The 16,393-nt window shown below is 29.1% G+C and overlaps 1 protein-coding gene across 1 annotated transcript; it reads right to left on the bottom strand.

Annotated features, from left to right (window-relative positions):
• Nucleotides 1-4: 4 nt before the first annotated feature.
• Nucleotides 5-16,105, bottom strand: LOC122532023. The gene is made up of 11 exons (XM_043660427.1): nucleotides 15,916-16,105; nucleotides 14,289-14,342; nucleotides 13,441-13,528; nucleotides 12,262-12,471; nucleotides 11,459-11,711; nucleotides 10,916-11,264; nucleotides 9,489-9,845; nucleotides 2,890-3,087; nucleotides 1,564-2,433; nucleotides 939-1,457; nucleotides 5-855 (listed from the first exon to the last, which is right to left on the bottom strand). The coding sequence occupies exons 1-11, from the start codon at nucleotides 15,973-15,975 to the stop codon at nucleotides 55-57; spliced, it is 3,759 nt and encodes a 1,252-aa protein (XP_043516362.1). The 5' UTR covers nucleotides 15,976-16,105; the 3' UTR covers nucleotides 5-54.
• Between the last annotated feature and the right edge of the window lie 288 nt (nucleotides 16,106-16,393).

Genomic DNA, 16,393 nt, shown 5'->3' with positions numbered 1-16,393 from the left:
GAAATAGCTCTAAAAAAGGCATTCTTTAATCAATCTCCCGCAAACATTATTATTTTACATATTTGGATAAATTGTATAATAGGGGTTCTTAAATGGCTTCGTATAAACATTTGGATCATCCACTGGAAATGACTGTATAATATTTGATCCCAAATTCTTTTGATTATGTACGTTTGCGATCATATACTGTGGCGTGGGCGTAACTTGCCCAACAGTTGCATCCTCTACTAGTTTCCTGTGTGAATAAATCAAAACTTGCGGAACATCTACTTCTTGTTGTGATACAGTATTTTCCACAGAAACAGCAAATCCAGGATTAGATAGCTGCTGTGCCTTGCACTTCTTTCTATGTGCATAAAGTGATCCAGCATTATTGTATCTCTTTGTACAAATTTTACACGCATATGGTCTTTGTCCAGTATGTGTGTAAGTATGTTCATTTAACGAAGTCAGTCTTCTAAATGATTTTGTACAAATCTGACAATGATATTTTGCTTCTCCTGTATGCATTGTTATGTGCCTTGCTAATGTATTAGCACGCGCAAAGGCCCTACTACAATACTGACAAATATAAGGTTTTTCTCCGCTATGAGTGCGCAAATGTAATTGTAAATAAGTGCTCTTTGTAAAAGCTCTACTACATACGTTACAAACGTATGGTTTAACTCCAGTATGTGTACGCATATGAGCAACCAAAGAACCACTCTGTGCAAAACACTTACTGCAGACTTCACAAAGAAATCTTTTTTGAGTTTCTTTCACCCGTTTATGACGTTCTATGTGATTCGCTAGTGATTGAGCTTGTGCAAATGATTTAGGGCAAATTGCACATTTATGAGGTCTGTTGTGACGATCCTAAAATAACATTCATATTTTAAACAGAGAAATTTTTAAATTTTAAACAGAAAAATTGTTTAATTTAAAGTTTTATAACTTACTTTCTTTTTTCCTTCTAAACAGTCTCCTTTATTTATATTGTCCATATCTTCTTTATCGTCCAAATCAGAATTTTCAAATAATTCAGCCTTATGTTTTGATTGTTCATGATCTTTCAATTTATCCACTCTTGAAAATCCTTTGCCACACGTTTCACACGTATACTTTAATCCACTATGTGTAGAAACATGCCTCTTGAGATTTCTTTTTGTTGCAAATAATTTTCCACATTGAGTGCATTGTAAACTTTCAGCTGGAAGATTCTCATCTTCCTCATCCTCTTCATCTTCCTCTTCTTCATTTTCTTCTTCTTCTTCAATAGTTTCTGTAGATCTTTCTTTTGTTGAACATTCGGAAGAATCATCCAATTCTTCAAACTTATACTCTGGATGACTTTTAGCGTGTGTAATAAAAGATTTTTGATATGTAAATTGCTTTGAACAAACTTCACAAGTAAATTTTAGGCTTTTTCGTTGTTCTTTAGAAGAATCATCAGTTTTCTGAATTTTTATTTTCTTGTCCTGAAATATAACAATATAATTTATATTGGGTAATGCAATATAATTGCAATGATCTACAAAAACATAATATATAAAAAATTTTTTATTTCTTATTTCTTTTACTTACTTGAACATTACTAATTCTTTTATCTTGTACACTCGTTATTGCTTTATTTTGCTCATAATTAATTCTCTTATGTTGAATATTTTCTTTTCTATCATGAGCTTCATGACAGATTGCAACATGATTTTTTACTTTTGCAAGAGTAGAATATTGTTTATCACAAACATAACAAACATAACGTAATTTAGTTTTACGTTTATGTACAATGGCATGTCTCTGCAAGGCCACTTTTGTACGAAAAGACTTAATACATTGTGTACAACGTAATCTAGTTGTGCGTGAAATTAATGGTTTTTCTTCATCATCTTGAATATTATCTATCTTTGATGTCTCTTCTATTTGTTGATTTTCTTCAATACTTTCTTCTTCCTTTAATGAAATATCTTTAGTTTGTATCATATGATCATCCAATAAAGCAAACTCTTGTTTCATTGAACTGATTTGCCTTACAGAATCATCCTCTAATAAACTTTTATAAACATTTGCATCTTCTAGGTTCTTTCTTTGTTCTATATCATTTAATTCACTCTGTGATTCTTTTTCATAACAAAATAAATTTTTCTCTGAATTGAGACAGAAAGAAGTTTCATCTTTCGTGAAACAAAAATTATCAGGACAAAAATTTGTAGAACAAACTTCTTGTTTTTCTGTATTTTCTTTCTCAGAAGATATTACACTAGATATCACATCAGCAATTATTGCTGTAACTATACTGGCGCTGGTAACAGAATCATTGGAAGATGATTTCAGCTTTAGAATTTGACGAAGTTTTTCATCTGAATTTTGTATTTGACATTTAAAATCATAGGATGCATCTAAACGCTGATTACAAGGCAAACAGATCACTGGTGGTAAACCATCTCCTTCTACAACCTAAAACAACATACATATGTTACTTTAATATTAACAACTAATATCTATGAATATGTGCGTTTATAATGCTAAATTATAATACTAATATAAATTACATAATACTAAATTAAGTCTATAAAAAAAATAAATAAACACTGTTGACAAAAAAACTTCTTTATTAATATATAAACAATCGGGTAAAGCAAAACAATCGAGAAATACAAAATGGTAAATTTAGTAAAAACATAGTAAAGTTCTAATTACTTCACATTTCTTAGAATTTCAAAATTGTTTTTAAATGTTGTTGGTTTCAATTACTTGTTGTTGATACAGATCATGTCCTAAAAATTTCTTTAAATGACACGAAAAATATACAATATTAATATTAAAAATATATAAATAGAAGAAAGCAATAAAATTCAAAGAAATTTTTTAATATCATTGCAATTATTATTGCAAAAAATGATACAAACTAACCTGTACAGAAGCAACGGCCATAAGTTTTCGAGGAATAGTGTCCCCATTTCTAAAAAGTTCACAAATTTCAACAGCCCTTTTCAAACAGATTCGACATTCGTCTCCATAAATTTTCTCATATGTATCAACTAATTGCTCGTTTTTTGAAACTTCCATCTTAATGCATTTGGGAATCAAGCTGCGACTCGAACTCCCCTCCTAAAGAACCGAGGATGTTTTTAACATTTTTATTCTTTGTAATTGCATTTGTAATTAGGAGATGTTTAAAGTTAATAATGAATATCGTATAAAATTTTAGCAACTATGTAAAATAAAAATTATAAACGTTTAACATCATAAGACGTTGAAGCATCATAAAATGTAAATAAAGATATGATAACAGACATAATTCATACAATAATATAATACTATAACCCAAGCATATAATACTATAGTTTATAGTAACTTACATTAAAATATTAAATTAAATTTCGGAAGGAAACAAATAGGTAATTATGATAAGATTATTAAAAAAGCGATTGTAATATTATACTTTGAAAAATAGAAAGAAAAGCTAATAATAAAGAATAAATTATTGAAACAACTTTGTTGTTTATTGCATTCTATTTTATTACTGCAATAACTCATTGTATTGCCTATTTTTAACGTTTTAATTTTTCTTCTTAACCTCTACAAAAATTCAATATGAAAAACATTTTATTAAACGTTAAAAATATATTTCATTTTTTATGTTATTCACTGGACGACATACTTATTTATTTATTATACAGATAAACACATATTGTTTGATAATTATTTACGATTATTAAAAATATATAAAAATACGTATATACATATTTAGATTATATTTTAAATAAATGTCAATTTAGATATCGTACACACACGCACATGCGCAATATATTGATAAATCCATGTAAATATATGTACATGTACGTTTAATTAAAATTTTTTTTTAAAGTAAAATAATCAAATAAAAAAGCGTGCAAAGAATGAAGAAGAAACGAAAAGGATAGGAAAATAATTATAATTTCAAATACTTTCTGCCATGTTGTTCGAATTTATTTTTCAAATTCAATCAACTTTACAATAGAGCATTTTAAATATAGACTTGTTTCAACAAAACATACAAATATACTATCTGTACACGTATCACAGAGTAAATACACTTGCATTTATTCATAGATTTTCTGACGACAATTGTAATACACTTCTCACAGAAACAAAATTTAATTACATGTCAATTACATTAATTTTCTTTCCCTTTTTTTTCTCTAAGCTTTTCAATATGTGTTTTTTTTTAATTTGAGATTAAAATAAGAAATCACATTTGACAAACAAATTATATTTTGCTAGTTATATTTTATGCGCTAATTTTACGCGCCTATTTTACTTTAATATCATTTAATGTTATTTGTATTTTGTTAAAACGTAATTTAAAAACACATATTTTTTTTATTAAAATAATATTTCATTACATATAAATTGTGTTAAATTAAACACAATAAGAAAGATTAAGTTCTCAATTTTACGCGGCTGAAAAAACTGTATACAAAATTTTTATCGAATTCATCACTTTCTTTCAGTTCTATTAAATAATTTTTAAAAACAAACTTAATCAATTTCCTACATTTCCATATAATATGATACAAATACAATTTCATTTTGAAGCAGATAATGCTTAAAGTTTATTACTACTAACCAATTGTTTATTCAATTTTTCAGCATCGTATCTGTCGCTGATTACATGTTCTGGTTTCAATGGAAGTTTCCATTTTCTCAATGATAAACAATCCGTAACGAATTATAAAACAATCTTAGGTATGTTATTAACATCGTTTGTAACCCGTTAGATTACAATATATCTATATATCATAGACACACAATAATAAATCTCTGTTTGTTGCTTTAAAAAATAAAGCTTTGAAAAGTCGCCGCTATTTCTCTCAAGGAAAAATACACACATTCTAGAGAAGAAATATTCTATATCTAACGGGTTATAGATCATAATCAATTATTGCACTATATCCTCACACATGTCAGCAAAAAGAATATATCGGCTATATACAATATACTTGACGAAATCTTTTTTGTTTTGTGCATTCTTTAGGCCATTAAAAAATATTGAGACATTAAAAAAAAGGAACTCTTTTGGAAGAAATAGTGATAGTTTTAAAAAACGAACACGTGCAATGATAGAATAATTGCATTAATCAATGAAAATATTTTAATCGATTGGGAAGTACTTCGTTCAAAATAGACTTCTTTCTTGTTCTTTTTTTTCTTTTTTAATAGATAGCTGGATTAGATAGTTTAAATTTAATTACAGTACAAACAAGTGATTGAAAAATAGTTGGCGCATGTAAAAATTTGCTTGTTTCTTTCCATGCAAGTAGCAATCATGTTTAAAAAATGTTTAATCGTAAACGAAAAACTGCCATTAACAAGAGAATTAGGAACCTGTTAATTTTCTTTTTGCAGTATTTTTCCCTATATGTTCTTTACGAAATCCATTTAGTGAGTTCAAATTATCGTTTCTTGTTTCACGTCTCTCCCTTATAATTGTTGGTCTGTAATGTGAGATTGTCAATAATGACTACTTCTTTTGTTGTTGTTACACGTTGCACATATTACTCAATTTATAATTTTATATATTTTTGATTTTATATATTTTTTGACATAAAAAAAATACCGAGTGTCCGTAGAATATATTTTAGTTTCTTGTGCATTATATAACTTCTTTTGTTATCAGTGAGTTGGCTATCTAATGAGTATTACATTTTTAATTACAGCATTTACTTTTTTATATATCCTATTTTACCAAAATTAATAGATTTTTTTTAATTTTGAGAAATTATTTAAAGCTAAAGAAATCCGACTTCCATGAAAGGTAAATGAAAGAATAATAAAAAATAGAGAGTAATTTGTTACGAAATTCTACATTCATTAAAATTATCACCTTTTTCAAATGAAAAGAATTTGAAGAATTTTTTCGAATTTTGTTTTCTGTATAATTTTTGACAGATACATAAGAACTACAAATTTTAACGAGTTTACTTATTAAAAGGCTATCCAGAAGTTAAGTCAGATTCAAGAATTTCTAAATGTTGTATAAATCTTTTAATTCTTGAAACTTTAGTTCCTTAAAATATTTATGGTTTCCTAAAGTTTTATATAGACTTTCATTGGTATATAAGTAAGTCTATTCGTAGAGTTAATAAAAACTGGAAAATCTTAGTTTAAGAACAATTCTATTTATCAGAATGATGTAAAAAGTTCGTGTAGAATCACGATCGAAAAAATTGTCGTTGACGTTAGCTCATTTTCAAAATACATGTTGGCATAAATGAAAGTATTATATTTTTTCTGAGAATTTTTTACTATAAGAAAAAGAAAAGAGAAGTACAACCGATTTATTTTCCATATTCCGTAATAGATATATTTCATTAAAAAGAGTAGAAATCTGGAGATCACAATGAAAAATAATATAGAAAATTTGAATAATGTTATTTTTTTTAGGAAAATATAATACTTTCGTTTGTATTATAATACTTTGTTGGATGTATAGATAGACATAAAGATACACATATGTAAATACACACATATACAGGTTATATACAAATTTACGGACACCCGGTAAATTTTGCGCGAACTCTTTACAATGCTATAAAGTTTTCAACTAGAGCGTAATTTAAATAATTAAATTCCTTATCAGTTTTCATTAAATACTTTCTTTATCGTGGTCTTTGATTGTTTTATATCTCCTCTATGCGAATTAGCTTTCATATATATCAATTATAATACTTATTAGGCCTAATACATTGTACTTCTTAGGATCTAATGCAACTGAAAAATCAAATATTCTAAAACAAAATAATTGTTTATAAATTTCATTACGTAAATTGACTTTATTTTTTTTTGTAATATATTTGTTCTGTATTATAAGAATAATGTTTATTTTATTTTACTTACAACGAAAATAGTACATTTATTGAATAAGTATATTGCAAATACAAAGGAAAATGAAATTGCTAAGAAATCCAGAAAATTACCTAGTTTCAGATTTTCAACATCTATTTTTTTTAATTGCATTAATCCTACGAAATATTTTGTATATTACATCTGTTACATCTAAGTTCTTTCAAAAAGCAAATAGTTTGATTTCGTATTAAAAAAAAAAAAAAAAAAAAAGGAGGAAGGCATTTACAAATTCGGAAATATTAACGATAAAAGTAAATTATAAAATAGTAGAGTAACTATATAAAAAAGGAAAAACTAAATTATTGAACAGTGTGCAATTAAACAAATTCATTCACGATATAATATACTTTCAATATAATATCAAATAAAGAAACTATTGTGTCATATCATTTTTTTTTTTTAATACAAAATCTTGGTATGCTACCCTTTGTTTCACAATATACCCCTATGATAAAGATTCGAAAAATAGTGTCGTAACAGCTTAATATTATTTATTTAGTTATAATGAGTATTGTTCTTACCATAAACAATATATTCAGTTACATCGAGTTGATATTTAATGGAAATAATATTTTTCCTCGATATTACATGGCTAGTTCCATTATTTTATATATCAACCCATCGTCGAAAAGGAAGAGTATTAGAATACTTTTCACATCGCTTAATTCATCATCGTCCTCATGCTTTCATCATTTCTTTATCTCTTTATTAAATTTCTATCTTCTTCTTCTTCTCTCTATCTTCTTTATTAAATTTCTTTAATCTTTCGTCTCATCAAAATAGGTTTTTTTTATCAATATCTCTCATCATAATGAAATTAACCAATCGAAAGTATTTTTGTGGCGCTATGTAAATAGTAATTTATTGGCAGCTATATTTATCAATAAATACTATATGCTTTTTTTTAAGTAGAAAATCTATCCCTGCCGTCGATCAAACAACTTGTTTCATCGCAAGTAATCAAATATAGCATTTGCAATTAATTTGTCCCAATAGCTTTCGATAGGTTTCGAGATAATTATATGTATTTTGTTTTGAAACGAAAGGATTACGAGTTAAGTAAATAATTTCCCACGCGTTCAATTCCTGATTGCAATTAAATGCAACACTGCCATTTATAATGCTACTTATATATTCGTCAGATCAATTGTACGTATTTATATATCCAGGTACATATATGTACATCCCAGTTAATTTCGCAAATCAACGATTTAATAATTACAAATCAGACATTTTTATCGACCAAAAAATTCAGAAAAATTATGACCTCTTTTCACTGGGTGTCGCTAAATCGAGAAACTAAATATTTATGCTAAATGTTAAAAATATTACAAACTGAACAGCAACAAAAAATATTTTAGGCCGTAAAGAAATGTTACACGTAAGATTTTATATGATTAAGAAATTTAAATGACCGCTCAAGCATTTCAATTCACTTAATTCACTCGATCCGTATCATAAAATATTAAAGTTAATTAAAGGAAGTTAGTTAATGACGGATTCCAATTAATCTTCTTGCAGTACCAAAAGCAATCTTCGCAACGTAAAGTCATATATTACAAGTCATATATTGTCTATACTCTTTGATTTTAAAAATATTTAAATTCACGCGCTTAACAAGATAAAGTGCTGAAAAATTTAACAAATAGTTGCCTCTTTAATCTTCAAGGTACATCGTGTATTACAACATATATTTAAACTTTCAACGTGTTCTCGCTTGTCCTCAACAAAGAATATATTCTCTCTTAATTTCTCAGTGTTTTCGTTACTACAGTATATACGGTATACGTACGTAAGTTTCAGAAGTATAAGATAAAATTTTTGATTTTCGTCTCTTAATTTAATCAAACAGAATCCTACTTTTTCCGTTTCGAGGTATAATTAGAAAATGTTTCCTTCATGTTTCAATGCCTCGCCAATATTAAAAGATAATCTATTATAAATTGCGGATTTTTATGTGTTTACAGCAAATTTAAAAATACAAGGAAGTAAACGGTATGTAACAACGATTTTAGTATAATATTTAATAAGTTAATTAATTAGTTCATAAAAACATGAATTCGCATAAATATCCACAATCTGATTATAAATTAACTTATTTCAGTTGACGATCGCATGGAAAAAATATAAGTCAATCTTTTTAATTTCCTGATTTTTATGTAATTTAAAAAGTAGTATTTTAATATGAAATAATTGAGAAAGGAAGTAACCAGACAGGCTCGAAGATACAAGCCTTTTGAAAATATATGAGAAATCAATTTAGTAATACCAACCTGTGTACTTAATGAACGTTTAAAAGGGTAATAAAAAACACGCACTTAATTCAAAAATTGAACGAAAAAAATAGATTTCAGTTAGTGACTTATCATTCTTCTCATCTGTTTCCTTTAATTGCAAGAAAGAAAAATCAAAAGAAAAAGAAAACATAAAAAATTCAAAATGTCCCTTAACAAACTTCAAACCCCGATTTCGAGCATTAGAAAGGTACCTGTGTTCCGAATAGGAACACTTGAAAAATCTCGACCAGTTTAAAAGTTCTCGAGTTATATCGGATTGGTAATAGTTTTCATACTCGAATTGAAACCCGTGCTGTTCGAACCCTCGATACAATACGGCATTACCTTTCCGTGCACGCAGGAACCGGAAGTGTCGTTGTTCAGGATCAACAACAGCAGGCCAGAGACCGCGGCGAACACACCAGCGGACATCAATCCCAGCGCCGGGAGCTTCTTCGAGGAGAGAACTGGTCCATCTTCGAGTTTGAGGTAACACAGCCCAGGAAGAACATAGGCTAAAGGTACAGCAGCGAGGATTCCGTTCAGTTCGAGAACCACGCCGAGACAATCCGTGGACATCGAGATCAGGTATGCAACCACCACTATCGTCAGCGTAATTATCAAGTACTTCCGATCGGAGTTAGGAACATATGCCGTATGATCTTCGAGCTCGTCGGTTCCTTTGATCGCTGTCATTATTACCTAGAAAAAATTTTTGAAAGATCTTTGAAAGATAACGTGTGTATAGAATCTTTTCACGAAATTAGAAAAAAGATCAAGTACACGATCGAACAGTACACGATCCTATTTAATTGAGATTTGGAGGAAAACAGTTATTTACGTTGAAAAGATTCGAGAAAACTTTACAATTATGCCAGAAGAAAGGTCAATTATAAGTAACAAGTTGAATTGTAGATGTTTCACGAAACTCCATTCAATTTTATTATTTGTCATTAATGTTTGACGGCGGAGGAAAGTTTATAGTTTGTCGTTTTGGTTCGTTAACATCTCTCGTCGCAGGTGTTATTGAATTATGAATTTTGTATTGTTTGTGGAGGAAACTTGGAAATGTTACTTTAGCGTGAAATTCGATTAAGCGACTTTTTCCCCTAAGATGAACCTTCCTCTCCGAGGAAGAGTTATCATTGATTTTTGCGAGGAATTATTAATGGTTAAATAAATAGACCTTTATTAGCAGAACAAATGCGTTGGCTGTTTTTGGAAAAATTCAATAAAATTTATTTTTAAATTAAAATTAAAATTTAAAAATTCCAATTGAAAAATTGAGCTTTGGGTTCATTTTTCCCCTGATGATAAGTTAAATATTAATGAGATAAATTTCAGTCGTTGTCAAACATCTTCAATATATTTTACTCCGTCTGTTATTCTCGCTGCGCGCATTTCAATTTATCTAGTTTCTTCATTTCCTTTCCACAATTCACTTTCTACTATTCAGGACATTCCAATATTACCTTATCTTCCTTATACCCCTACCATACTTTCATTCACAGTAATTTTCATGTCTATCATCTTATCTCGTTGTGAATTTAAAAGAGAGAAAATTCAATTGTTCCAGTCAATAAAATTCATTGGACGTTGCAAATAAATATCTCTTAACACTCGAATACGCACGAAGCAAATGCTCCTTCTAATTTCCAAATAGAATAAGTAAATCTTACAAATGTTTCAATATCAAAAAGGAGAATGCAAATAACTGTTAAAAAAAGATTCGACACTGGAAAAGATATTATCAAGATTGAAATATAGCTTACCTCTCTCGTGACGAAGCATTCGATAGGAAAAGTAAGTAAAATAGTCCCGCTGAACATAACTCTGGCGAAGTTCATCAGATCATCGTCCCAACAATAATTCTCCATAAGATCACCCTGGACGTACGCAGTAAACGTGGCATATCCGATGATTCCAAAAGCTGCCGCAATCAGGAAGGAAGTGAAAAGTGACCAATGGGTGACGATGTCCCATTTTTGTTGAGTAGCCCTTTCTATAGACTCGTAGATAAGGAATGTATTATGATGGCACATAAAGGCGAATGCCATAATTCCAACGGATGGAACTATGCCGGGGAAATTTGCGAATCGCCAACTATCTTCCTGGCTTGGCCTGAAAATCAAATCGATTTACCTCGTTAATTATTTTCTACCATTGAAGGGAAAGAAAAGAAGAACGAAATAAAAATGAAATGATAATATTACACGATATTGGATTATTTTATCATGCACTGCCACTAGTTTATACTTTAATATTAATTGTTTAAGAAGAAAGCAAAAAAGAAAAAAGTGAGAGACTGCACTTACACAATCGCTGACATCGTACCCATCCGGATTAAAATCGTTAGGAGAATGAAACCAACGCAGACCAACGAAAGGAATGAGATCTTGGCCAAACGAGCAACATTTCTATAAAGACACAGCGGTATAGTGATGCAAACCGTCGCGAATAAGACGACCACTTGACGATGAGCAAAAATGTTCGTCTCGCTTATCCCTGTTACCCTTATTAACACTTTCGTCACCGTGTCGCCAACGACAACGTTATAAGAGACCATTGCTGAAAAAAGGTAAAGACGTTACAGCATGAATGGTGCCTCTCATAAATAGGTAAGAGCTGTTGCACTCGAAGTTCTTCAAACAAACTTCAGCGATACGCGAGAGTAAGCATTTTCCGATACGTTGCTTTGATTCAAACATCTACTTCGAAGGTTTCATCGAACAATTTTCCTTTTTACTCAAACTTTTTCGTTTTACACAATTTCCTTCGTTTATCTCAATACTAGAATATTATATAACATTTAATACGAAACTTTAATTAGTTAATACGAAGAGAAAGATAAATAATAAATGACATGCAATTTCAATTTTGAATTTTTATTTCTTGTTAACGATTTTAATCTTGCTATTCTCCACGAGTCTACATAGCCTGGAAATGAAGATCGTGTTTTAGTAGATATTATTAATTCTACTAGCTTCTTTATTTTTTATGTATTTTACATGTTGAATATATTCTTACAATTAGATTTACTAACGTAAAGAGCAAGAGTGAAGAACAGCAAGATTAATCGTTACTACGATTATCTCGCGGTTATAAAAGATGCATGTACCTATGAATGGATAAATAAATTGTAGTGTCGTGAGAATATAAAATCCTGTACGACCGAAACTGGCTCTCATTAAACCCTGGTAGCTCATTTCACCGCAAATGTTTCCACTCCTAATCATTAAAATTAAAGAGTAATCAGTGAGTCCAGCTACCAGTATTAATAATACTATCCCGAGGCCGAATCCAGCCTGATGAAGAGCATAGGGTATACCTGAAAAGTATTAATTAACATTTCCTCCTTCTCTTGAACGACTCGAAATAATTGTTAGTCCTTAAACACCAAAATAATTTTTACTTTGTTTGTTTAAAAAATAAAATTTGCAACTACTAGAATATACACGAATATTACGAATACTTTTCGTAATTATTAATGTTATTTACAAAGAATTTTGTTACCGGGATATTATTTTGTATAATTGAATGAATATTATTAATTATATTTTACGAGTCGAAGTTATCAATACCAATAAATGAAATATTGACGAGAAATTTTATAACTTAAATTTGTAACTTATTAAAATTATTAATTGAAAAATTACTGTGCAATAGGATCCAGATAATTTCATCACAGAAAAAAAAATCACTTCCATAATATAATCTATTAACTGAATGAACATGATGGTTACGTAAATGGGAGATCCCTGATGAATCATTCGTCAAACGAAATGATCAGAAGGGAATAGGCATCGAGCCAGTTTTTCCTTGAAAAAATAAAACTGATAGGAATTCCTAAATCTAAAGAAGGCCAAGGTTTCTGAAATCAGTTACAAAGCTACAATCTTTCATGTATAAATATATATATATATATATACATACATCCATACATTTTTATTTTTAATTTACAAATGAAGACAACTCGGGACGTTATAATGAAAAAGCTGAAAATACGTGAGATACTAAATAAAAATGAAAAGATCATTAAAATTTTTTAAGAAGAAATTAGTAATTAAATGTAATTAATTCAGTAATTAAACAGTTTTTAAGATATTTAGTATTTGACAACCGCTTTTTATTGATATAAATTAATGTACATAGATGAAACTGACATTTTGTATGTAATTATATTATATTCAATTAGAACAATGAATTTTTATTAATCATATATTATTTAAGATTAATATATCCGTAATTCGGTGTTTAAGGATCTTTCTTTTTAAATAATATCACATGTTCGAATTACCAATAACACCACTGCCAATAATGGAATTGATGAAATTAAAACTGGCCAGGGGTAGGCTACTGAATTTTCCAGATTCTTCCTTCTTTTCCTATAAAATTATATTTTATTTATGCCGATAAAAATGAAAGCAAATTAGAAGAAGAAAGAAAAATAATCAGAATAAAAAATGATGACTGAAACAGGAAGTTCTTAGTAATAAATAAAGAAGTAGGAAAATCTTATTACAGTGTTCATATTAAAGCATATAAATCTACAAGTATTAATTTAATCTAATTTTATAAGATTCTCACATCAATTCGAAGCATCATAAAGACAATTTTCTATTTATAAAAATTCCTAATTTATGAAATTTGAAATAAATTTCTATCACATTCAAACTCTCAACTATATAACTATATATAATCCTACATTATTAAATTATATATTGATACTAACAACTAAAATCAAGTTTGTATAGAATATCTGCGCTTTGAAAATGGGTATGAATAAACACTTGAATAATAACTTGAATAAAGTATTATATTAGCACGATGTTCGATGGATAGAATTTCTGTATAATAGAAATTCATATAGAAATATTATTACAGTCTGATCTTATTCAAATTGGAAATTTCCACGCTTTAATTTAAATTAATAATCATTGTAGTTAACGAAATTCATTAAATTCTCATTCTTTGCACCATATGTTTAATTTCATAATCATACAGTGTTAATCCCAAATGTTGATCTAAAAGAAAGAGAAATAACATAACAGATTCATGCAAAATTCATGCAAACATTTGTATAACTCTGACTCTAAACTAATGTTGATTGAACATAAATTCTAGTTAACTAATTGTATTTCTTACCCCGACAAGTTGTCTCATGTCATCGTAAGATTCTTCTGAACCCAGACTGCCACCCTATTTAAAGCCAATATTAATAGCAAAGTTGGCTTCCGAATACTAATCACGATAAAGTCATCAGGCGTAAAATTTCTCGTTAATTACATTTTTCTGCACAGTATTCTTAAGCAGAGAGCATTTTATAGCTATTTTTTTCTTGATTCTACCCATTATAAATTCTCAATTACAATTCTCAATTAGACGAGATTGTATTTGATATAAAATTTATTTTGTAAAATTATTTGTTACATTTACAAATAAAAGAAATTTTCAAATCAAGCGATAGACAAATTTCAATTTTATTTATATTAGACAATATTATCGAAAATATATGTATACAAATATTAAAATTGTCCTATTTATGAGCCCCACCCTGTAAATGTTTTCGTAGATCTACAAATAAGATTAGTGCAGTCGATGACTTTTCCAATAGGATTGAAGTTAACAAGATATTCATAGTGGTATGAATTGGATCATTAGTTCAGTAATTAATGATTAATTATTACTAGTTAAATCAATAATTCTAATTGTATTATTAAAGGAGTTACAAGATAAATAGATTAGTAAATACATAAATCAAACTATTATAATTTATTGCAAACAAATTCTATACATATAAATATTGAGGATGGAATGACGATATTAAATAAAATTTATTATTTGTATCCATACAGTTCTTCATCTATCTACACATTCTCAATTGTTATATAAATTCGAACAGAATAATAATCCGAGGCATTCAGAAAATACTGTCGCGGAATAATTGAAAGCAATAAAAAATAATAATTTTTATGGAAAAGAAAGTAATTCTAACATAATACAAAGAGACAATAAAAGAAACTATAATAAGGAAATATGTATGAAAAGAATACGTAGATGTGATATACGTATGTATACATCCGATGAGTTATGGATTTTTCCTTTTGTCATAATACTATGAATATCTTTGAATAAAAGAGCACGTCTCTCTTCTCTCTCCCCTTTCTTCCTTTTTTTTAAATAATTATAATTTCAGGAAATAAATTCGTCTTTATTTTTTTTTCCATTTTTATTTCAAATAAAAATCTTTATTTCAGATTGAGTTAACTTCAACAATTTCTAACTAACAAGAAAATCGCAAAATTTCATTCAAATTGAAGTAATAAGTCCAAGTTTTTAATCACTCTTTCAATAGTCTGAAAGCTAACAATAAATATCACGATCATAACGAGGCAAATACCAAACACCACAAAAACAATTGTTCACAATTCTAATCACTTCGATCATACGAAACGATAGAAATTATATTCAAAATCTAATTTGCACAAATTCACCAATAATCAACCATCTAATAAATTCAAAATTGGTCGCACAAGCCACTTCAAACAGACCGGATTACGCGAAATCTTACGTTCTCTGTAATCAAGTTATTCCTCTCTAATTTCCCTCTCTCCGCCGTTCATAATCATTTAATTGCAGTGTTCGTAACGATGAAACACTTCTCGTCACGTATTTTACTACGTACGTCATCATATTCCCCGAATAAGGATTAAAAAGAGAACAACAGTGATTCATAGCGAGATGGACAGGAGGAATCATGATTTTTACTTACATCCTCGTAGTTGTTCCTTGCGTCCAGGATGTAACTCTTCTCGTTCGCGTCCAAAGCCATCGCGGGAGGTCGTTGAAAGGGGAAGAATCGAAGGTGGAAACGAGAATAAACGGAAAGCTTAAAGGGAAGGTTCGACGTGAGAGTAGGATCGAGCAGACGTCTGAGGCGACTGCACCCTTCCTATCTAACAGAGCTTCCGCTTTCACCCCCCGTTTCACAACCCCTCCAGCGGCATATACGTACGGTGGTTGCGATGGCTGCGTGCGCATTGTACACGCTCCTGTTTTTCTGCGTTATCGAGATCCGTCGTTGTCTTCATTATCGTCCGTCCGCCTCTTCCTCGATTTTTCCACGACCTCGATGCACAATTTTCTTCGACCAATCCTTCAGGACCGTAAACTCGTCAACGATCAGGAATCAGGTTGTCAAATAAAGAACGCCGTACCATTTTATCGATGATAACACCAGATAGATTTTC

The sequence above is a fragment of the Frieseomelitta varia genome, unplaced genomic scaffold (assembly GCF_011392965.1).
Source record: "Frieseomelitta varia isolate USP_RPSP 00005682 unplaced genomic scaffold, Fvar_1.2 scaffold_433, whole genome shotgun sequence".
NCBI classification, from domain to species: Eukaryota; Metazoa; Arthropoda; class Insecta; order Hymenoptera; family Apidae; genus Frieseomelitta; species Frieseomelitta varia.
The sequence above is the reverse complement of the archived record's forward strand: the minus strand, read 5'-3'. Positions and strand labels throughout refer to the sequence as shown.

Bases quoted from the DNA above. Each gene is read 5' to 3' on its own strand.
- LOC122532023 (XM_043660427.1), bottom strand. From the start codon at position 15,975: ATGGCTTTGGACGCGAACGAGAAGAGTTACATCCTGGACGCAAGGAAC. The intron at 13,529-14,288 runs GTAAGAAATACA...ATAATTTTATAG, and splicing joins ACATGAGACAACTTGTCGGG to GAAAAGAAGGAAGAATCTGG. The intron at 856-938 runs GTAAGTTATAAA...ATGTTATTTTAG, and splicing joins GTTTAGAAGGAAAAAAGAAA to GATCGTCACAACAGACCTCA.